The 23583-nt window shown below is 41.7% G+C and overlaps 1 protein-coding gene across 1 annotated transcript in view; it reads right to left on the reverse strand.

The window, feature by feature from the left end:
• The window catches only part of LOC310927292 (zinc finger protein 521-like), a gene marked incomplete at both ends in the record, with an annotated part of 58562 nt that overhangs the window by 33248 nt on the left and 1731 nt on the right, over nucleotides 1-23583 (reverse strand). Inside the window, one exon of the mRNA XM_083889586.1 lies at nucleotides 3690-3882. Within this exon, the coding sequence (XP_083745712.1) occupies nucleotides 3690-3882 (193 nt within the window). The remainder of the gene's footprint in view (nucleotides 1-3689; nucleotides 3883-23583) is intronic.

Below are 23583 nucleotides of genomic sequence, written 5' to 3' on the forward strand. Positions count from 1 at the left end.
TCACAGACTCTTCCCTTTCGTCTCTCCAGTCAGCTAATCATGAATTAGGTTCGGAATCTGATCTAAGTCTACGTCTAAATTGCTCTTAAAAGAGGATGAAGAAGCAGAGAGAAGATGGAAGCTCCCTCCTCATCACAAACCTGCAAGGTCTTGGACTGCGCTGTCGCTCCGGTAGTCCACATAATAATGGAAAATGGAAGCAAGGCCCCCAAAGCCATCAGGATGGCTCCAGAGGGGGCCCCTACCCCGCAGGGACTCGCTCTGTACGTAATCACTGAGGAAATCATTGTCAGCCTGCCTGCACTCACACACAGACAGAGAGGCATGATTAAAATCCTAGGGATCACGGCAAGATGCGGATTGCTGGATCGGCTGGTCCCCGGATCTGGAGTCGAACTCTAAACCCAGAGTCGGCTTGCTCACCCTGGCGTTCTCCTCTGCCTCAGCTCGCCGTCGGCCACTCTCCGTCTACGGCAGACGGACTGGTCCCCCTTCTGGTAGAAATGGTTAAGTAGAGAGACATTTTTCTGTGCGGCTGTTAACATATATGTGACATGTAATGGCACGCGCTGGATTTTTGGGATGATCAAATTATTTACAGATTTTTTTTTTTCTCCTTTTTTACTATAATTCACAATCAACTGGAGGTTTGTTTCCCACTCGTTATTTATACTTTTTAATGAATAAATATACTAATGATTCTAATGCTATTATTAGTTGTGGAGAAGCAATAAGTGTCATTATTCTGGATTTAGTTTCATTTTGTATATTAATCATAAATTCATATTTATTTACTTATTTTGTGTGTGTGTAAAATGCCTTTTTTTCCCCCTCTTTCTTTCTTTCTGTGCAACAACATGCCCACCACAGTGCACCATGGTTTCCACCCTCACACCCTCACCTGCAAGATGATGTCCGGGCCCCACACCATATACCCTGCTATGTGAAAATGAGATCCAGAGCGGAGTCCTGCAGTGGGCTTCTCACTCTGCACTCACTCCCCTCCACAGCCTGGAGGTGGTCTCTGCCAGGGGCCCCATCTTTAAGAAAAAAAAAAAAAAAAAAAATCACAGTCATGCAAACTGCGTTTCCCACTTTTGATGCATTTCTGTTCTGACTGCTTCACAGAGACAAGTGAGTGAGTAAGAGCAAACAGAAGCTTTTCACCGCAGACCTATAGGGAGGGAGAGAAACAGTCGATAGGGCAACTCCCAAATACCGGCTGGTGTCGAGGAAGAAAATTAACAACAACCTTTGATAGCCTTTACTCTAACGTTGTTATAGAAAATTCACTAAAAAAAAAGTTAACTATAACTATAAAAGTTAATGATGTGAGTACATAATAAGGCTGCACTTATTCTATGGGGTTTTTACTTTGGAGTTCATTATGAGGCCTTAAACTGTTGCAGACATTTAAGGTAATTGCCTCACACAAATGAAAATTCAGAGCCGCAGAAGAGATACGTTACTTGACAGCCAGCTGATGATCATTAACCCTTAGTGCTCACGTGGCACGGAACTGTGCCACAGGTGCACCCTTGGTAAATTGCCATGGGAATAATAGACCACTCCTTATATGGACATCCTGGGGGTCACATATTCATATACAGGCTTTAAAAATACAGTGTTTTTTGCATCTTCTTATGTGTTGTTGAGTCAAAAGTTATGATTCACTTTGCATCACATTTTGGGTCGTGATATAAAGTGGCAGTAATTGTGTAGCATCGTTCTTTTCTTTTTCTTCATAAAAAAAGAGCCATGTGAACTTTGACGCATTTCCAAATTTCACAAATTAAATCCGATTTTAAACATTTTGAGGACTTTTTGCTCAGGTGTGTTTATGTAGTAAAAAAATTTTAGGCCTATAGTTTGTGCTGAAAAAAGGATACAAGAGAATTTGTGTTGCACATAGGACATAGTAAAGTGGAAAATAACAGCTAAAATGCTCTGTGGTCTAAGGATTAAAAAAATAATATATATATATAATGCATCTTTGTAGGTAGTGGTGGTTGAACTAAACATACAAAAGTCAGGACATGACCTACTAGGATTTAATTCTGTTTTCTCAGTGTCTTATCTTGTAATTCCAACCTTGCTTTCCAACTAATTTCCTCCACCCACAAGCTGCCACAAAAAGTGCATAAGAGATCAATGAAACAAAATGTGACACAGACTGACGTGATGTGCTTTGGTAAATTCAAAGCCCTCCCAAACTACACTTAAGCTAGTAAACACGCGTATATAAAACATCTATTTGTAGGTTCCTGGAATCTGTCAGGAGGTCTCAGCTGCCTTAAAACTTTAATCTCAACAATGCTCCAAAGTTCCCGCTCTCTGTCTCAGCGCTCCGTCAGACGGCTCTCCCAAAGTTTTACCACCGTGCCTCCCCCTGTACCTCTCGAATGCTCTCTCAAACACAAACAAACAGTGCTCTTCAGTCCTCCAGGGCTCTTTGCTGCTACTTTCATTAGTGACAAAGTAACAGGGAAAGGGGGTTTACTTGACTCGATGCTTGCACGGTTCACTCTCTAAGTTACAGTACTCTCTTGTTCAGAAGTTGTTGTGTTTTTTTTCACCTTCAAGTGGAAGACTCATCATCCGAGGAAGGTTGCTCATGATGCTCCAAAAACTGTCTGACATGGCTTGTCCCTCGTGGATAACCTTATAAATATGGAGAGGAGAATCAAATATACATTTTTGGGAGCAAATAGGCACAATGAAAACCAACAGGAAAAAAAAAACAGCTTTTTGTTTCAAGTCTTTACCTCTGAGCAGGAGGGGAAAAGGGAATCAAACAAAGATATATAAACAAATGTGACATGTTTGTCAAGAAAGAAAAAAAAGGCTGCCAGACAAGGAATTTCTATTTAACATGCACTTGTATACAAGACTGCAAAATGAAGCATTTATTTTTATGTGTCCATTTTTTGGTAATGTAAACGCTCTATTTGAATATCTAACTGTGTTGTCCTTCAAAAACAAGAACGTCAGAACAGATGAAAGCTGTGAGAACGCATGAAACAGAAAGGCACAGTCAGTTTTCAGATCACCTGCTTTTTACCACAGTATTTGTAGTAAAACTGAGCAGTTCTGTGGAGATTCTTTTCACCACCCATAGCTTTTGGTTTAGATTTCGAGATGGTGCCACGTGTGTGTGTGTGTGCTGCAGCATCAGAAATTTCACTTTGCTTCTCAGCAGGATGAAATGTTCCCCTGTGAAATCTGTGGCCTATGGTCGGTGGGATCCTTCAGCAGCTCCTCTTGACCCGTGGCCTCCTCACCCACTGTCCATTTGGCTCAGACAGCACAATGTCAAAAAAATGAAAATAAAAATAAAAACACGAACTTTAAAACTTAGAAACTTTTAATCCCAATGTCTCACATAAAAATAATAATCACTGAAGGCTATTTAGCCGAATACTCTCACAAATGGTGAAAAATGGCGTCTTGAAAGCACAGTCGGTCAATTACGCTCGTTAGAAGAGGGCAGATACACAGACATGCATGTGCACCAACCGCACACACACATACACACTCTTGACTTGCCTCATTAAAACCCATCCAGCTACTAGAACTCAGAGATGTGAATGTTTCCCTTGAGGAGTGGGGCACGATCATTTTGAGAAAGGCAGAAGATTCAACTTTTTTCTTACTTGCTTATAATTACAGAGATTGCTGGAATGCATGACCCTGAGAATAAGGCTCAGTCCTCGGAGAGTCCACCACAAGCATCACCGTCTTCAGTCCTGCTCTCCATTGAGCGTCTCCCTCGATGGATGCCACCCACACCAGGCATGAGTGAGGTCGAGGCGCTGCCCCCACCACCAGAGGAGTACTCCCCGGGGACTTTACACTCTGCTCCAACAAGCCAAACTCCTGAGGCTGCAAAAAAAAGTAAAGAAAACAAGTGACTGAAAACATTGCCCTCACTGAGCACTGAGGCACACTCTCACAGTAAACTGATTAAAAAAGAACAAAAACAACATGGAGAGCACAAAATCACAAGGCTTCAGAGTTGGCAAGCAAGGCATGTGTGCTGCTGCTTTCCAGCTTCACTGTTATCCAAATTGTTGAGCAATTAAACACTGGAGCACAACATTCTCATATGTATGCAGTTCACAATAGCACCGTTTCATTCTCTACCAAGTGCATATATTCACACAAATACTCCACATAAATAAGTGTGTTCCTAATTTACCAGTCAGTAAATGCATACATATTTGAATATATTGGTCAGCGAGAGGCTCTCCACATTCCGTGCAAAATAATAAAGGATGTCAACAAAGTAGACGGACTCTGAAGTGAGTGGTCCTCATCAACAGTGACCTTCCAGCTGGATATCCACAACTTCCATCTTCCCAAGCCAAGGAGCCCCATGGAGCAACTCCCAAACCGGGTCATTAGCGCTGTGGTGTCACCAGACAGCAGATCACGGGCCAGAGAGGGAGCGAGAGGGGGACTCCTGGCACTGCAGTGGCTGCTGTGCGGTTTGACATTCAGCACTGGCTGATCTATGGGGCTGGGGAGACAGTGCCCTTGCTCTGGGTCTTCATGAGGAGAAGGTCCTGGCAGTTTTCCCCTTTACTTACTCCATCATAAAACTAAGGTCACAAAATGTTCGACTCATGACCTGAGCTGTAGGGTGTTGTCATTACATTAGTGACGATATCATAATCTGCGTCACCGGACAGTCGTTTCACATCGATGGCTAGCAGACTGGTAGCATCTCACATCAAACTAAAGCTGCTCTCAGACATTCACCAAGTCTACTGTAAGTCCAAACACAAGTGTCCACAGAAGTTGCCCAGGACTATTTCTGGAACTTCTCCTTTCAGCTCCCTCACCAAATTTCTGGACAATGTCTGATTGAGTTCATGTGAGAAGATGAGTGTCTGGGCCTCACCCCTCGCCTGGATGTTCCACACATCCTGCTGCTGTTGTGAACATGTCTGGCCCCAGCACTGTTCTGCTGAAATTGTCCTATGTGAACAACAAACTATAATATTCAGAATAATCACCTATGGATTATTTCTTTATCTCCGTTATTAATTGCTTGTCTTTAAAAAAATAACCTCTACAAAAGGTGTTATTGGCATCAGGTTGCGTAGCGTGATCAAAAATAATTTTAGGGGTTTTATGTCCTTCTCAAATAGCTTTGACCTCAATCACCCATCTTCAGCAAATGGTGACCACTATGAACATGCCAAGAAAGAAGATCCCTTGGGGGCACTATACGGTGAGCCAAGGCGAACATAAAAATCTCCCAGCAAAAGATGGACATTTTCCACTTGGCACTGCCACACAAGAGGAGAGAAAGAGACGGCGAACATTTCAACGCTTTTGTTTTTTAACTGATGCGGAGGCAGTGTGTGTGTGTGTGTGTTTTCTTGCTCATTACCACTCCCTCATTAGGAGATCTTCACATTAAGATGAGATCAAGCCTACTCACCTCTCGATATGCTGAGCTACATCGTGTAACTATCCATCATATCACACATATTATACATTCCATAATCAGCGTGACTCACATCAGTGTTATGCCAGGTTCACTGGATGTTTAAATGTAATAATGAAGTCAATAATTAAGTCTCAAGAACTTGTGGAACATGCGACAGCTGCCTCTGCGTACGAGTCATTTAAAAAACGCACATACATACAGTATACAACTCTGAATTAAGCACACTGTGTGTTTTTTTTTTGTTTTTTTTTACAATTGCACAGTCTATGACTAAAGCACAAATGAAAGCTTCTTGACTCTTGTGCAGCGTAATGAGCTGTAGTGCAAATTAAGAGCAGCCATCTTCTCATCAGCCCATCCAATTTACTTTGGGATTGTCCCTGGAAAATAGGCAGCTGTGTAGAATGATTGGTGCGTTGTAGTTGTGTGAAGGCATGCGGCATATGAAGGCTCCAAAGGATTAGAAGAACCCTCAATCCCAGGCCATGCACACATTATTCATCCCACCTCCTCCTCCTCACCCTTCTCACCTTCATCACTCCCACCGCCTACCACCTTTCCTGCTCCCCAATGACTCCACCACATACCTGACAGTTGCATAAGCCCCGAGAACCTCTCTCCGGACGACGGTGGTGGGAGTTGGGAGTTGGGACGGTGTTAATTAAAAGAAAAGGTTAACACATACAGGGCCCAGCAGAAGGCGCGTTCAGGAGGCTCCCATGGTAGAGCAGATGCTCACTATTTCTTTCCTCCGAGGCCCCGAGGAAGGAGCCCAGCAACCAGGGATGGAAGCCAGGTGATCAGGGACACCAGGATGAAGGAGTGACTAGGGCATAAAGGATGAAGCTGATTTGACCCTCACACTGAGGATCAGCCAGGGGGTGTAGTGAATGGTTCCACTCACCTGTCCAGAGCCTCCCCGGCCAGGCCTTGGTGTGGAGCTGATTAGTGTGTCCCACAGTGTGTTTCACCTCCTAAACACCGCCCACACACACATACCTTCGTTAGACAGTGGGATGCGTGCCAGGCCCATTTAGAGGAGTATGTCAGAGATGTAAGGAGAAACAGACAAAAAGGTGAGATGAAAAAGAGACAAGGAGAGGAAACAAATGACCTTTCAGAGGGAACGAAAACGTGGCCCGTCAATGAGGACGTCCATGGGTTGTGAGGGATGAAGGTCCAAGGGTTACGTGGGACTGAGCACACGGAAAAGTTGAAGCCAGGATCGTATAGTCCATCAAGATCCTGCACAGCTGTTGTCACTGACTGCGCCATGTGTGAAGTTCTGTCTGAAAGAGATCATTAAATAATGATGAATTATCGTATCACACTGCCCAAATATGTAGCATTATTTTAGAAAAAAATAGAATATTCATTCGGGAAAATAGTTGGCCTACTTAAGGAGAGATAACATTGGAATAGGTGTTTTGCATCAGTTGGGAATAAATGATAAATGAATCACACAGCAGCAATATTTTAAAAGATTAATTAATTGCAGTAATTTAAGACAAAATCTGTTTAATATTTTGGAAGATGCTTTGCCTTTTGTTTTTTTTTCTAAAAACACTTTATTCAGGATTTATTCCTGGTATTCTTTGCATCACCTATTTTTGTTAGACCCAATTCTTTCACACATACTTCCTAATATTCAGCCTTTGTTCAATACATTGTGACAATCGAACATGGAACGCTGATTGCCCCTTAAATTAATTCCAATAAACACTTATGAGCTTTTAAGACAAACAAGAGGGAGTGAAACAGTTTTACACTCCTTTCTTCCCCAAACAAGCAGAGATAATTAAACATCTATCCTCTGAGAAGAGATGTTCCCACTGGAAGGTTGTTTGGTTTAAGGATTTGCTCGGTGGTTTGACTCACCAGGGACCCTCCATTTGATTCTCAAGGTTTTATATCTCTAACAAGGCTTTAATTGCCAAGGTAACGGACCACCTGATTATGCCCGACAATAAGTCTGCTTTATCTGTGGGGTAGGAGGGAGCTCAGTTTAGTGCAGGGATAAGGAGGAATACCCAAATTTAACCGTCAAAGAGTCATGTATTTATGCTCAAAAGCGTGTTATTTTGTAAGGCCAACAAGTGAATAGGTATATTGTATGACCGTGCACTTAAACAGTGTGAACTTGCCTCAAAAATTCTATTTACTCCACATCAACTTTGGAAATTCACAGCACTTGCAGGAAAGAGCCTAATTCTACTGAGAGTATGGAGGAGGCGGCACTCAAAGCCTCAGGTCCCATGCCATGTGCCCTCCTTATTGTAACGAGTGCATTTCTCTCCTCAAACTCTGACTGGTGAGTGCATTGAGGAGGAGGGGTATTCTTCAGAGGAGATGTGGGGAGTGGAGGGGGGCGTCTGCTGGTGAAAAACTCTGTGTTACAGTCCCATCTCTCCTGTCAGAGGGCTGACATGGGGCATCCAGGGACGTGGGGCCTTTGGTGCTCTGAGTCTGGACACTGGCCTAGTTTCCCCCCCCTTCTCTCTCGACTCCACTCCACCCCCACCCACCCGACTCCTACAACATCCCACCTACAAAACACTTTACAGCCGCTCCATCTCATCTGTTCTTTACTGTCATCCTGACCTCAATGAACTGCCCTCCTTCTCCCTTATCACCAGCCGCTCCAGCCCTTCATGTCGCCCTGTCTTGCTTTCACATTTTCCAGGCAATCCCGTTAATACCGAAAATATTAAATGTCAACTTGGACAAAGAAATAATAATAATAAAAAAAAAATCCCTAACACAAATGGAATAAAAGGTGACAAAATGCAATATGCTGCACAGATGTGCTGGGAGTTCAGCAATATTACTGAACTCCCAGGGTTTACTCTAGGATTGATTCATTTTTAAGTTTAAATACATTTTTTCGAATTGTTATTTATTATAATAATTAAAACTGCAATCCTTGAGTTTTAAATATAAACAAATGTTTGTTCCATTCAAACCGTTGTCATAAAATGCTGATTGTCTCAAGCCCAGCAACATCCCTGTACTGGACAAAGTTAGAGATTTGTTTCTATGTCAAGACAGACAGAGGCAACAGCATCATTGTGCAAGTAAAACAAGATGTGTGCCAACAGGTTGGCGTATGACTAAAGCCCACATTATACTTCTACAACTGCGTAATGCATTATCCAACTGCTTAACCACGGAGACCCTTCGAGCCCTCAAAGGGGTCGCTACGCAAGGTTGTTGTGCTTCTGGCTACAGTAAGCAATGGCGTACGAGAGAGAAAGACTGTTGTTGCAGCTGAATAACATTAAAACACAGATACTTTTGACACAAAAATTTAGACGTGAAAGACTGAAAAGAAGTGTCCGAAGGTGGTATGTACTTCCACTAAATGTGCCGAGGCTGATGGCAGGTGAATTTAACAGTCTTATTGGACCGATGAGGGACATGGATGAAGAAACCCACTTCAGGTACTTCCGAATGTCGTCTGGTAAATTTGATGAACTTCAACGCCGTGTGCTACCTCATATTAATCATCAGGGCACCCACCGCATGCTTGTTGATCCCGCCCTGCTCCTACACACCTGATTCAAACAAATAGGTCCTTAGGAGGCTTTTGCAGAGCTTGTTAACGAGCTGACTGTTTGAATCAAGTGTGTTGAAGCAGGGAAACATCTAAAACATGCAGGGCAGTATGGACCCGAGGACCAGGATTGAGAAACACTGGTTTGAGGGATAAATACCCCTTGCCCCTGCAGTGCCACAATAAACACACACACACACACACACTCCCTCAGTCAGGTTTGATAGTATTGCTTAACAGAGCCTGTTTTCATATGAATGCCCAGCCATGGAAAAAACAGGAACAAGTAGGCTGAGGGGCATTTTGAGTTATTTACAGATTCCGAAAGTGTGATTTCTAAGCTTCCCATCAATATCTAACACATGGAAATCTGAAAATATTTGAAGATGTGGCCATTTGAATGTAGACACTCCTCAAACTGCTTTAGGGAGAATTTTAGCCTCAAAGATTTACACCTTCTGGGAGCCAAGAGACAGTATTGTAACAATCACACTGTTTCTCCAAACTGTTTTACACCAAAAAACACCAAAAGTCCAAAAACACCAAAAAAGTATTCAGCCAAAAACACACAAACATGGCCCTTAGCAGTGCAAAAAAAAAAGTAGAAAATTGGAGCGATCGCACCGGCAAGGCAGGTTCAAACAAATATATTTCACCAGGATTTCTTCTTTAAGTAATTCCTTTTACTCCCAGGTTAACTTTAATTGTTTGTCTTCATAGTGTGTCCTCCTCAGGATTTTAGTGGGACTTTAAGATTCCAGGATTACTCCATTCCCAAACACACCACACATCTCTCCTCCTCCACACCAAACATTTCTCCATTGATCACTACCTGCTTCCTGGTACCTGTCCGTAGCTCCTCCCCTTGTCCTCTGAGGTCACTCGGTTTCAAGTCCCAGTCACCTTTTGACATGTCACATACATCAAAAACACAGTAGCCTGCATTATATAAAGCATTTAGACATAGGCAAAACAAACAAAAACAAATAAGTAACCCAAAACATAATTAACCTTGCAAGGATTTAAAACATTATGTTAATTGGGCACTTTTTAAATTTACATATACTTTGTACATTTAGATCAAACACTTGAAATGCCATGTGGCTGTGTCACAGTATCATCACATTTACATAGTCCAACCCCCTACTGGTCTAGCTGTCAGTGACATCTGATATCTGTTAGCCCACAGGACAGAAACTATTGTAGTAGTTTGATCAATGGTTATCAATAGCAGGTCTTGGGTCCCCAAGGGTTCTATAAAGAGGTCCCAGGGGGTTCCCAGAGAAAAATTAAATGAAATATGAATATAAATTTCATAAAAATGAAAAACAAGAAAGGTAATATACTGAAGAGTTAGAGGATCAAAGATAGATGCATATTTCAAATATCAAATAAAATAAAATACATTTAAGTATCTGTGTTGTAGTGTGGATTGATGGGTCTGTTGCTGAATGATGATGTGCTAATACTCAGCAAGTTGCTAGAATCACAGTCAATACTCTGGCTCTGGACAACGATTAAGTCTGCTATTTTAAATGCTAACTGCTAGCTTAGATGCTAACGCTAAAGTCTGCTAGCATAGCAGACGTGAGCTCAGCATCGGCATGACCAGAAACCTCCGTTAAGAAGCACAGCCAAATAGTTGTGCTGTAACAGCCATGATTTAGTTATTTTGCAATGAGTTATTCCTTGTCCATCTTTATTAAACAGTGAAAACACAGTGAAGCACAGTAACCATGAGGAGTAGCCGTGTGTGACGCACAGCTGATTGGCTTTGTTTACTCGATTTGTGCTGGGCTGACTTGTTGCTGGTTCTGCATCACTTTATAATAAATATAAATTATTATAAAACACACTATAAAAGCTCACAGAAGGAATAATGCTGAAACACTAGACACAGAGGACAATGACAAACTGGGAGTGAGCACTAGGGAAGAGCAGGTACATACCAGGTGAGGGGAGAGAACTCGCTACAGGTGGAACACATTAGAGCAGGTGCAGGTAATCAGAGAGGCTGGAAGCACATGGGGGCAGGAAGTAAAGGCACCTGGAACGAGACAAGATGTGGATTTCAAAATAAAATTAAAAATTACAAAAATGAACTGATATGACAAAATAAGGGACATTTAATGTGGGAACTTTATGACACGGACAATAACAGACCACAAATCATCAAAACAGACCAAAAGTGATATTTGTTAGTCATTTTCATGCTATTAAATATGCTGCAGTTGAGCAGCTCAACTTAATAATGTTTTATCATGTCATACACTAGAGGATATGTGTCCAGATTTCTGGCCCTTCTGACAATCGACGCTGACAGTCCCACCTCCATATCTGTTTATATTCTGGAGTCATGTTAAATCATGTGAGTTTCTTTGAGATCCCTGGTACCCCCTCCATGAATTTGTTTGATTAAATGCCAAGTGTGTGGTCCTGCATCTTGACTGGATTGTCTAGTCTGTGCTTTCACAGGATTAAAACATTTAAAGTCGGTTAAAAAGTTTGTTGTATTTGTGGTCTCCCACATTTATTTTTTTAGATTTGGAAATCCTCTAGTGTGGGGCAGGCTTTAGCAGTGAGCTCCTCGTTGGTGAATGTATAGTCCACATAAGTCAGATGGATGAGAATCGGAGGCTTTAGCAGGAAAGTTAAATTGAGTGGTTGCCCAAAATATGTGGCTATAACTGCTTGGCTGGATTCATACATTCATTCACATTGAGCAGTGGCGAAATATCGCAGAGTTAATGTAAAGTTAATACCAGAGGCTTGTTCAGCAATCTCTCTTGAGGAGGAAAATATTTTGACATGAGAAACTGTTTTGGCACAGTTTGGCACAGAGTGTGCCATTGGGGGATTTGACTGAACATTTCTCCCTTAAAACTACTTTCACGTTACTGACCTACACTTTGGCCCATAGGTAGTGGTCACATACTGTGGTGTTTGGTTTCATGGATATTCGCTTTAAAGGTGTAATCCTTTTCAGCTGAATATAAATTCTGTAATTTGTTTGTGTTTTATCATTTGCTCTGACCCAGTAACATCTACACTGATACATTGAACACAATATTAATCTTGCAAGTGTCACCATAATCTAACTACTAAGACTATTTATAAAGACCTCATAGTTGCAGAGACCTATGCTATTAATTTTGGTTGGATCAGGGTCATGTGAAAAGGCGTTGTAAAATGAGCAATGACAGTGTTAAAGATAATATGTTGATACTGTTTGTATTTAGTGACAGGTGGTGCAAGAAAAGCATATAATACTGATGTTTATCTTAGAGAACTGACTATTTTGTCAAACTAGCTGGTGCTCTCCATTTTTCTCTGTCACGGATCACAGGATCTTCTCTTCAGATCTTCGCCTGTGCGACATTATACAACTGCTGTTGTTTACAAATGACTTTATCTTACCAACCCCAAAACAACAATCAAAGCGCCTCTGTCATGTGAACATGTTGTACATGTCACTTCATGAAAATCAGTCTGACATTAAGCGTCAACTCTTGCACTTCACATCATGCGGCACGTACGTGGCTATGACTTCTCCATGTCAGGATGGTGCACTCTGTATCCCCCCTCTCTCTCTCTCTCTCTCTGTGGCAGGTGTAAATGGTGCAAGTTTCTGTCTTGTTCAACGCACCCATGCTATTTTGATGTGTTGGCAATCCCTTTGCCAGACCAATAACTCCCTCACACCAACACTACTCTTTCATGCTGCCTGCTTTATTCTCATTCTTGGGGGAATCCTCCAGAGATACATAGTGTGCCTCTTAATTTCCCCAGGGATACATGCAGGAAACATACACTAGTGATTTTCCAGGGATGAAACGCAGGGAAAACATTAGAACAGGATCTATCATGACATCCACTGCTACTGGGTCAGATAACCAGTTAAGTGGGTTCCATAACTTGTCACAAGTCCATATTTTTGCATTTCTTGTCTTTGTTTGCCTCCCACATTAAGTTTACTGGTTTGTTTGTTTATAAGTCCTAGTATGGAATTATTCTGAACAAACACAGCGTTGAGTAACATGCAGCCAGTCGAGGAGATGGCAGACTAAGGGAAATTCCCAGGAGACGATGTGGCCCGGTGGGTTTGGTTTGTACACCCGTCACACACTTCTTAGGGGTGACGTGCATCACTGCTCCACAGAGGGAGAGCCTTTGCCATGTTTACTGTCATGTTCCCAGGTATGCTGCGTGGCTTCAAACACATCAAACACATCTACAGGAATACTGATATTGGGAATGCCATGGGGAGCCGCACAAAAGGTACAGACATACCGCTGAAAACACACATGCCCACAATTGTGCCACAAGCGCTCACAAACTACACAAACACGTACATACAGATATGTTTAAATAGTGATTTTAAGCACGATTGGCAATCATGCATGTATGCACAGATAGATTAAGACAGATATTAGAGATTATGGAAAGGAAAGAAGCTTTAAGTGTCTCAGATGTGTCTCTGCTGTTCTTTTCTCTGTACTGTTGTCTGCATAGTAACAATGCCAATAGAAGTACCTATGAACCTCTATTTAGACTCGAGGAACTGGACTGGAGGAGCAGATTAGAAATATCTCTTCAGTTGTTGTGCCTCGAACAACACAGCATCACTAAATATCACAAAATCCCACACGGCTCACGGTGGTTTCTTTATCAAACTGATATGTGCTATAACGATGCAGCATAAAGGCAGCAGTGCAGCAGTAACCTGTTGTCTTTCCATCACAATCGCTTTTGTCTTTGGGGCGTGCGCTGTCACACAGTTGGGCTTGATTTATGAAGAATGGTCAAGACTGATTTGACTAGCAAAATGCTCCCGTCCCAGCCCCGCTGCGTGCAGTGTTGTTGAGGGCTGAGTTGTTTGCTGTGCCTCTAGGCGTGAGGATGAGGGGGAGCAGCCTGGAGTTCCTGCCTGGCTCAGGGGGAGGTTGGACTGGATTAGACGGCTGACAGCTGGGCCACATCTCTGGAGGCACAGGGTGGAGAGGCCCCCTGTCTGCCTGCCTCTGCACCAAGTGTCAATTTGAGCGTGAAGCAAGGATGGAGTGAGCCAAAGAGTAAGTAAGTGAGCGAAGTGGGGCCACTGGTAGTCCTGGGTGGATTGACATCAGCAGTGCATGGGCCATGCACACGGTTAGGCATCAGGAAACACGCTGTTTATTTAGTGAGGTTTTGACTTTTTGGAGGAGGGAGGGGGGGAGGCAAAAACATGTGCTCACTTGGACAGACACACTGACACAATACAAAGTGTTCTTACAAGGTTGCAACTCCTGACCTCTCTAGTTTGGGCAGTGATGTTCTTAACCAGCGCCACACAGTGAGAGCAAAGCAAGGGAGACAGTGGGATATTTGACTTCAAAATAGATGTGCTGTGATTAATTGCATTTGTTTCTTAATCAAAGGAGAATCGTTGCTTCAGAAAAATCAAAGCTTTTCAATAATGCAGAAATTGCAGTGGAACTCGCTTGCCTCAGGTGGCATCCTGTACAATTACGAGCAATCAAGATTACAAACTACTTCAAAATCAAAACGCAACCCTATTTTACTTCTATTTTCAGTGATAGGATGTGTAATTAAATCTGACTTTTCTAAGTGGTTCCATTATTTGATAGGCTGACTTTCAACATTACAACTTCCACAGGAAATTCCTTGACAGATTATTTGATTGTAGCATGCACAACAACCGGCATAATTTACTTCAACAGCGCGGTGTTAATATGAAGAATGTTCCAGTGCCATAAGAGAATTTTCTATAATAGGTTTTCTCTAATCCTGAGAGACTGCTTTGTGTATTTCCTGCTCTGAGACTTGGCTATCACTGGGACGTGGGATGTGGGCCGGAGTCGAGTTTATTAGCTGGTGATATTCTAATGTGATTTATTTTTATAAATGAGAGTGGGGTGGGAATGCAAGTGGGGGTGGAGGCCAGTATGCAAATGTGGACCCTCATTAAACACCAGCACCACCACACAATATTATCCGCTGTTACCCGGAGTGTTTGTGTGCATTAACGAGGTGCAACCAAACTAATGACAATGTAATGATCAGAGCGTTCCGCGATAAAGTCATCAGAAAGCTTGACATTTACACATTTAATGTATTCAGAGCATCGCTAACACCCATACACACATGCAGGTGAACCCCAGGTTACTACTCATGAATTCATCATTCAAGAAACCTAAACATCATTAAAGATTCTAATGACAATAAGAGTTTATGAAAGCAGCCCCTCAGTGACAACAAACAACTTTGTTTCCTCACATCTTGGATGAAAACTTTGTATTATTTGCACATGTTTTTTTGTTTTTTTTAGCTGTATATATACGATCCCCCTAATGTAATACGTAGTTATCTGATGTCTTGCACTGATGAAGCCTTTTGAAAACATACTTATAAAAGACTAAAATAGAAATATTAATAAATATAGATACATATAAAGTGTGCTTTTTATAGCTCAAGTATGATATAATGCATCATTTCTTAAAATATAGTGGATTTGTGCTTTATCAATATAAAAATTGTGTATAAATCTAGAAAATATACCTACAGGGGCTTAGAAATCAGCAACTGCACTTGCATTAGTTATACTTTATAAATTAAAAATACATCATACTCAAGATTTTGAATTTCTTGAGTTATGTATGATTGCATACCATCTATACATTAATCCCTTGTGTTGTTGCATATACATGTGTATGTGCACATTATGTCAATATGCAATATATGTATTAATGGAGGCTAAAATCTACATTTTAATTGCTTATTTTTCTGGCAATGTTTTAAGACTTTGGAGCATGTAAAGTCTGCGCTGCACAGTAGTTTTATTTTTGGCCATTCAAACTTTCCTATGAAGTTGGGATGCAGTTCTCAGGGGATTTGCATGAGCCTATTTCTGCGTAAAAAATGTTTATCTTTATGGCTTTTGTGAGAATGGGGAGATTAACCCCATAACTAGCATACATCTTATAGTTGATCTGAGCATCATTAGTCCACATTAATAACCCATGGAAGTGCAAATGGGTTTTTTTTTTTTTATCATCTTAATTACATGACATCTGAGCTCTCTATCTAAAGATGACTCTCTTTAGAGAGGAGACGGGCTCTTTGACTTCGAGGTTCTTGTTTTTGTGTGCATATCTGACAAGAAGAAATCCTGGTGCTAAAAAATGTGCCCGCACACACACACACACACACACACACACACACACACCAGCCATTCCAAACAAAAAAGGATGCCATTGCCCATTAGAGAGATGGATTGACAGGAGTGCAGAATAAATCTTTGTGGCAGTGAGTCAGAAATATAAATAGAGCACCTAAGATAGATTTGTCTGCGGTGTTGATGAAGTTACCTTTGGGGGGTTGAGCTCTACCTTTTTAGTAATGAGGACAACCGCAAACAGTTTGGTCTCCTAATGAGAAATGATAGTTTTGGGGGCGCCATACAAAAATGCCACAAAAACACTTCACTTATGCATTCTCTGTTGAGCTTCTCAACAGAAACATGGGAGTCATGTGTGAAAGAATCAGCCCCACCTGGTGGCTTTGATGTACACTAAAGCACTACATGCTCCCATACAAGTGGAGGGAACACTGCACCACGTTAATATCAATAACACACAGCATGTGTGTAATATTGCAGTATCTACAGTGACTTAAATGTTACCACTAAGCCTCCATATGTAATAACAACGTATATGCATATGTGTGTGTGTGTGTGTGTTCTTAAAATCAGCGTACACTCATGCAGCATCTTATTCAGCATCTGTAATCAAAAGTTCCTCTCATAACTAAAACGGCACAATTAAATTAATTATTAATGCCAAGTAAAACTGAAATATTTTAATTAGATCAATAAACAACGTTAAATTCGGGTAGGCAGGGGAGGGGAGGGACGCTCCATTACACGTTTTATCATCAAAGAGAGTGCTGTGCTAATTATGCTAGCAGCACCCAGTCAGAGTAGACCACCAGAGACTGATAAGAGGACCGGCGGCTCTATTTTGCAGCGATTGCACACAGCAACTACTGCGTGTCTGCAAACCTATCCATCTCATTGGACAGGTCGCATCAGTGATTTCCATGCAGAACAGAAATATATAATGATATACGCTACAAAAGCACTATATGAGGGCGTGGTGTATGCAATTCTTATAGCGTGAGCATGAGAGCAGGCATCCAACCCCATTAGAGCTCTATTGCTAATCAATGTAAGGCATTATAGGATGTATAAATCACACTCTGACACCAGCTGTATGGGCTGTTAACCGAGAACTCACATGGGAGTTATAGACAGAACAAACATGTCGACACGGGGAGCAGAAATGTCCGAAGCTCATGGCTGAAGAATTGATACCACACTGGCATTATGGTGATCAGGGAGCTGATGAATGTAAGGATTTGGGACAAGTTAGGCAGACGATATATAGAGATTTCTCCTTTAGTAAAGCAAATATTGCTTTGGCTTTGCTACAAAGATACACTTACAGTCGCCCCACTTTCTAATAATGCTATGTAATCGAGGCTCAAATGATTATCTGCAATTTGTGGTTGCCAAACAATCAAAGACCACCGGAGGTGCTTCTCAAATATTAGGAGGCAAGAAGAAAGAGGTTCCTGTGAATTTTTTTTTTTCATTGAGGATGTAGTTATTCTGCCTAAAAGAGGCACGCAGGAAAGTGCACACACAGGCATTTGTAACCTGAGTGTGGTACAGAGGGGGACCATCTGAAGACTTGCAGGCCCTTTGATGTCTTCTGAATACGGGCATAATGCATGTGTAATTAATAAGTCATTTGCATATGATGAACTAGGGCACTTAGTCAATGTTCTCGGGATACAAATACCTGAGGAAAACAATAACAACAGAGAACATTAAAAATGGGAGTCTACGCAAAAAAAGACAAATCTATGGCCCGCTTTGGATTAGAAATACATTAGCAGCTAATTATGTCCTAATTGCCAATATTTTAGCAGGTGTTTGTACTTAACCAGTGGTAATGCCCTCCTGGAACAAGCTCATCAGGGTTATTCTCAGGTGACTCGCTGCAGTCCTGGGTGATTATGCTGCGACAAGATGGACTTATGGTCAAAAAAAAGAAAAAAAAAGAAACATGCGTAATAATGAGGATTCTGCACAGGACAAAAGAAAGCATTAATAATAATAAAAATGGTCACAGAAAGTGAGACAAAACCAGGAAAGAGGAAAGAAACGACAAGATTTTAGTGCCCTCTATGACAAAACATCAGATGCAGTTTTGGTGATGTCATGCCTTTCTTTTGTTTTTTTGTGAAGCAATATGATGTAACGTTGTTTGTATGTTGTGTCTTTCCTTTGAACACAGGTTATCTCGTCAAAATGCTGAAGGACCGGGTGTTTTGAGCAGGAGAACTCACGTCTGAGCATTTTAATGTGCGCTTCTCTGTGTTTTCAGGCATAGTCCAACCTGTTTGCAGCCACGGGGCTTTTTCTAGCACAGTGTTGCTGTTTCCTCCGTCTGTCTTGACGTAAAAAACAAATCTGTGCGCAGAGTGAAAAGAGAGCTGTGTGGAGTGGATCGGCTTAATCAAAACTGTGTGGACTAATTTGACGATAATTTGAATCTAGAAGACGTTTGTTTTTCGAAAAGTGATGCGGTACAGTTTTTAAAAAAGTGCACAGAACACACAGGTGAGCCTTAATTTTTTGGACAAATATTTTCAAAGCAATCACAGACTCAGGGAGGTGCAAGTCTCTAATCAAACAGCAAATGTAACCCAGTGCTTGATTAAATATTGAGCTTAGGAGTTTCAGATCCCCCTTTTTCACTGGCCTGCTGGCATTTGGCAGCGAGGGAGCATCAAACCCCCATAAGTCTCTGGAGTTGTTTTACTCTGGAAAAGTGCTGAGCCAGCAGGTGGAATTATGGAAAATGTCACAGAGTGAAAAGCAAATGAACCACGCGCGTCCACAATTGTCTTCACATCTGACATCGTAGGTTTTGGATCAGGTCCACGAACTTGAGTGATGCCTGTTTTAGGACGTTTTCAGAGGACAGACACAGAACAGACTTTCACTGATGTAATTTGAACATATGACAGTGGGGAAAGCAACATAATAATTATTCAAATGAATTTTTGATTGCTCACACACTCACTGGGAAACGTTTTGAGCCCAATAAAAAATGTTCTTGGGAAAAAAAATTGCTGCATTTTAGCAACAATCATTCAGTCATTTCTTTATTGTAAATGTTTGTGGGCCACCTTCCTGTGCTGATTTCAAATGACCGCACAAGGGATTCACAGGAAACTATATGCTGCATGTAATCCGCTGTTGCCGTTTACACATTTAATCATATCAGCCAGTGTTGCTGCTGCTCCCACAGCTGCAAAACCTGTGTTAAGTTACCGCTCGTTCATTGCATTACGTCCGACTGCCGCTGCTTCACAATAAAGGCATCGAGGCAGAGTCGCCATTTTATTGTGAAGCAGTCAAAAGAAAACACAACGCATTTGTCACTGATACAGAGCGTCTTATTCTGTAATGTGACACCAGTTGCATGTTCGTTTCCTTTGAGTGCTATTGAAAATCCCTCAATGAAAAATATCAATTTTTCTTTTGTTATGTTGATTTTATTATTATTATTATTATTATTATTATTATTATAATAATATTATATTATTATTAAGTATTTGCCAGCAGCTACACAGATGTCATAAAATTATTGTAACATAACAGTTACAATCCCTCACGTCTGCTACACACACGGCCTGTTGTGTGTCTGTGTGTGGCTGCAATGTCCGCATGTTTACACGTGATGAAATAATAGCAACGATGAAGTCATCTCAGAGTTATTATTCCACATATCCTTGCGTGTCATTGAAACTAAACTCCAAACAATCATACAATTACTTTCAATATTTCCATTTCGCTTTCACAAATCCAAAATACCTCACATCAAATATCTGTTTAACTTTTTCCTCCATCTCTCTCTCTCTTTTTTTTTTTTTTTTTGTTCTACTCCCCACACTTACCATTGTATTGTTCGACCTTGAGTGAGATGCTGTCAGGCGCTTTTTAGAACATAAGCGTTGCAGTTTCCCATAATCCACTGGGAGTGTTGAGGTGAGAGCTGTGGCCCAGTAGCACTCTGAGTGGCTGGCAGCGGATCAAAAGCAAACGAGGTTCCTGAGCTCATTCCAATTATAACAGCACACACTATCAACTACAAATACAAACAGCACGTAAGTGATAGCGCTGGTGGCCTGGAGGACTGCTGCCAGAGAGCAGGCAGCATGCTAATCAGGATACCTCTTGCCATGGGCTATTTAGGGAATAGCCTCTCATCCCACCAATTCCCCATGCCTTAGCCAGGGAAAGGAGAGAGAAGAAGGGGAGTGAATTCCCTGAGTGCTCAATCCAAGGACAAAATATTAGAAAATGGATCTTTATCTTTGCTCTCGGCCAATATCCATAATAATTGCAAAAAGAGAGAAAAACAATGCATATGTACTGAATAAAATATGTAGAAAGAGATTTGTCAAGCACATAAAGCTACAGATTATGCTCATCTCCTATAACTGCCTTTCTTATAACTGTAGTGAATAGTGAATTAAGTTGCTGAATAATGTTTTAAGAAAACACACACACACACACACACCACATTTTCCTTGTGGTTCATGCAGTACAACTTACGCTTTTGTTGACTCGACTGAGTTGGCATCACACAGTCCACCCTATGGTTCAACCTTTGCAAAAAACAAAAAGAGCAGAATGTGGAAAAACAGGATCCTCACTCATTTGCACATCACTTCACACTGTTTATTGCAATTAGTCTGATTATCCATAACAACATCTTCCCGAGCATCCCATTGTAGTCAGCCAATCCGGGGAAGTGATTTATATCCGGTCGACTGTCATGGGGAAAGGAAGTGAGATGTTTGGAGCAGTTCCGTGGTAACATCTACGCTCCCCCACCCGCACGGACAACCCCTCAGAGCTTGGCAACTCTCCAGAGCCATGCAGGGGCAGCGGAGGACAGCGGGAGCCTGAGTGAGAAGCACACATTGTGCTCGGCGGGACCCCACCAGCCCCGGCCCGAAGGCACAACTCTCAAGGACATGGAGAACTGGGGCAAAGAACTTCCAAGCTTCCCACTGTTAGGGCAGGCTGAGAAAAAGAGGGAAAGTTTCCAGAGCATCGCTGTCTGTCTGTGTGAGCGTAGCTGGTGAAAAGTGTTATTATTGTAATAATGATTTCTCTTGGTCACAAAACACCAATTATGCAAATTTGGAATGATTATGGAATAGCCATGCTGCATCCAGGACCAGGACACTAAAATATGGTGAAATAAAGCTGATAAAAAGTACACTAAATAGTGCTGTATGGAAGAAATGTGTTATATCGATTCCATGGATCAGGTTAAATTTGAGTACTAGCTTCTCTGATAACAATGGTATGGCTAAAGTATTCACAACATGCACCACCCACCACCAAATATTGCAACTTGTATGAATTAACCACATAACCTAAAAAGCCTCACTACCCTCCTCAAAAATGTCTCAACCAGAAGAGAAGCAAAACGGGTCTGCAGTGGAAATTTGCTAAAATATTTGACTGAATGACAAGGAAAGAAGCAAAAACGGTTGAAGATAGCAAAGCCAACGCAATTGTTGGTAGATAGTTAACAAATTGAACGCTTTTACAACTCTTTTACAACTCTTTCCTGTCGCGTTTGTTGTCTGTCCTCTTCGTGTGACAATTCTCCGCTGCTGTGTCTCTGCTGTCGCTGCTGCAGGCACACTCTCACTTTCAATCTCCGCCTGTTGCTTTCACGCAAAAATGAATCACATAAGTTGAATGTTTATTAAAAAAGAACAGATGGTGAGACAGTTATGTACGTGGATGTGCAGGAACACATTATTGTAACACTGGGTTTTAAGCGCAGCAGCTCCTTGTTTCTGTGTTTTGGAAACTATCTGTGGGTGGTAACCCATGCTCTTCATGGGTTTTGAACGGGGATTACAGTGGCCATTTTAAATGTTGAAGGACGCTGCTGTACACATTTTACATATCCCTTTTACCCACACTATTCAAGGAGCCTGTCACGCATCATACAGCTGAGGTAGATGTGGTTACAATAAAGGAATAACAACAAGTAGGTCTTTACAATCCAATATTTGTGCACCTCATTGCCCATTTGTGTTTCCGCAGAGTCTGTAAAGTGTCGTTTTCAGCTGTTTGAGACATTAAACTCTCCAAATGGAAAATTGCATCTCACTGTTATAGTAAATCCAATAGATGTGTTTCAAATAATTCATACACGGGTATAAAATAAAATAGTTTGCTGTATGATTTACAACGAATCTGCATTAACATTGAGAAAATGTCGAAGTTGTACTGAAAATATATTGCAAAAAAAAAAAAAAAAAAAAAAGGAAGAAAAGGCTGGTATTTGATATAATATTGAATAAAAGAGGCAACATCTTTGACTCTGCTGGAACAAGTCGCCCTTTCACTCATTGTCCTTCCAGTCAGGAGCTCAGGTTTACTGTGGGTCAGCCCCTTCACTCTCTACATCAGAGGGAAGGAACCACACTGATCTGAGATGGAATACCCCCAACCAAACATGACCACATCGACCCATGCCACCATCCTGGGCCTCTAATGGAAGCCCTGGGCATCCAGACGCCTCTCCCGCTCCGACACTGGCGTCAAGTAGCGCTCTACTCATCACTGGAAGCAGCAGGCCTCACAGCCTTCCTTTTCTCTCACTGGGACTGGCTTTTTGGGAACATTGCGGGCAGATGTGCTCAGATGAGCACGTTCTAATTTGTAGGCCCAGGTTAATGCTCTGCCAGTGGCCCTGGAGGATCAATAGCTTTATTTCCCTAAAACACCGGCATGGTGAGAACCAGCTCACGGGGTGCTTTTAATACTGCCACAGTTTCAGTGATGACTGGGCTGTATTGATTGTGCCCATGTGGAACTACGTGCACCTTCTGGGGAAGGATCTATTTGTGTCACCCTGGGCTGGGATGGGGGCTCCACTGGAGGAGTAGAGAGCTCAGCCAATGGAGGATGCCAAAAACATCAAAACAGCCATGTTTACAGATTACCCAAAGGGAAAGCAAATTACTGCAATTATGCAGGCTGTGGGACGACTGATATCAGCATACCTGCTATTTCACCCAGAGACTACTTTTTATGAGGCTAGAAGACATAGAAAACAGCACACTCAATTTGATTTGATGGCTAAACCTTCAACAAACGATGGGATTTAAACAAAGCACTGCACATCAGATGCATGCTAAAACAACGTCTTTCTAGGGGATCATCCTGTTTGTGTATTTGAGGTCCAAAAAACATTTTTTTTTACACTTGTTTTGAAACTAGATGTAATAGCTTTCACAAATATCTGCATATATCTTGGAGGCATAATGATGAACATGTAATGGTGAGCATCCTCTCTTCTGTGCTTTTTTTTCCTTTTTTTTTTTTTTTTAACCAAACAATGGCAATTAATCATGCTTTGTAAACACCGCAAATTGCTTTTCTGAAAACTTGTTTGCCCCTATA

Source organism: Microchirus variegatus, assembly GCF_963457635.1.
Source record: "Microchirus variegatus genome assembly, chromosome: 5".
NCBI classification, from domain to species: domain Eukaryota; kingdom Metazoa; phylum Chordata; class Actinopteri; order Pleuronectiformes; family Soleidae; genus Microchirus; species Microchirus variegatus.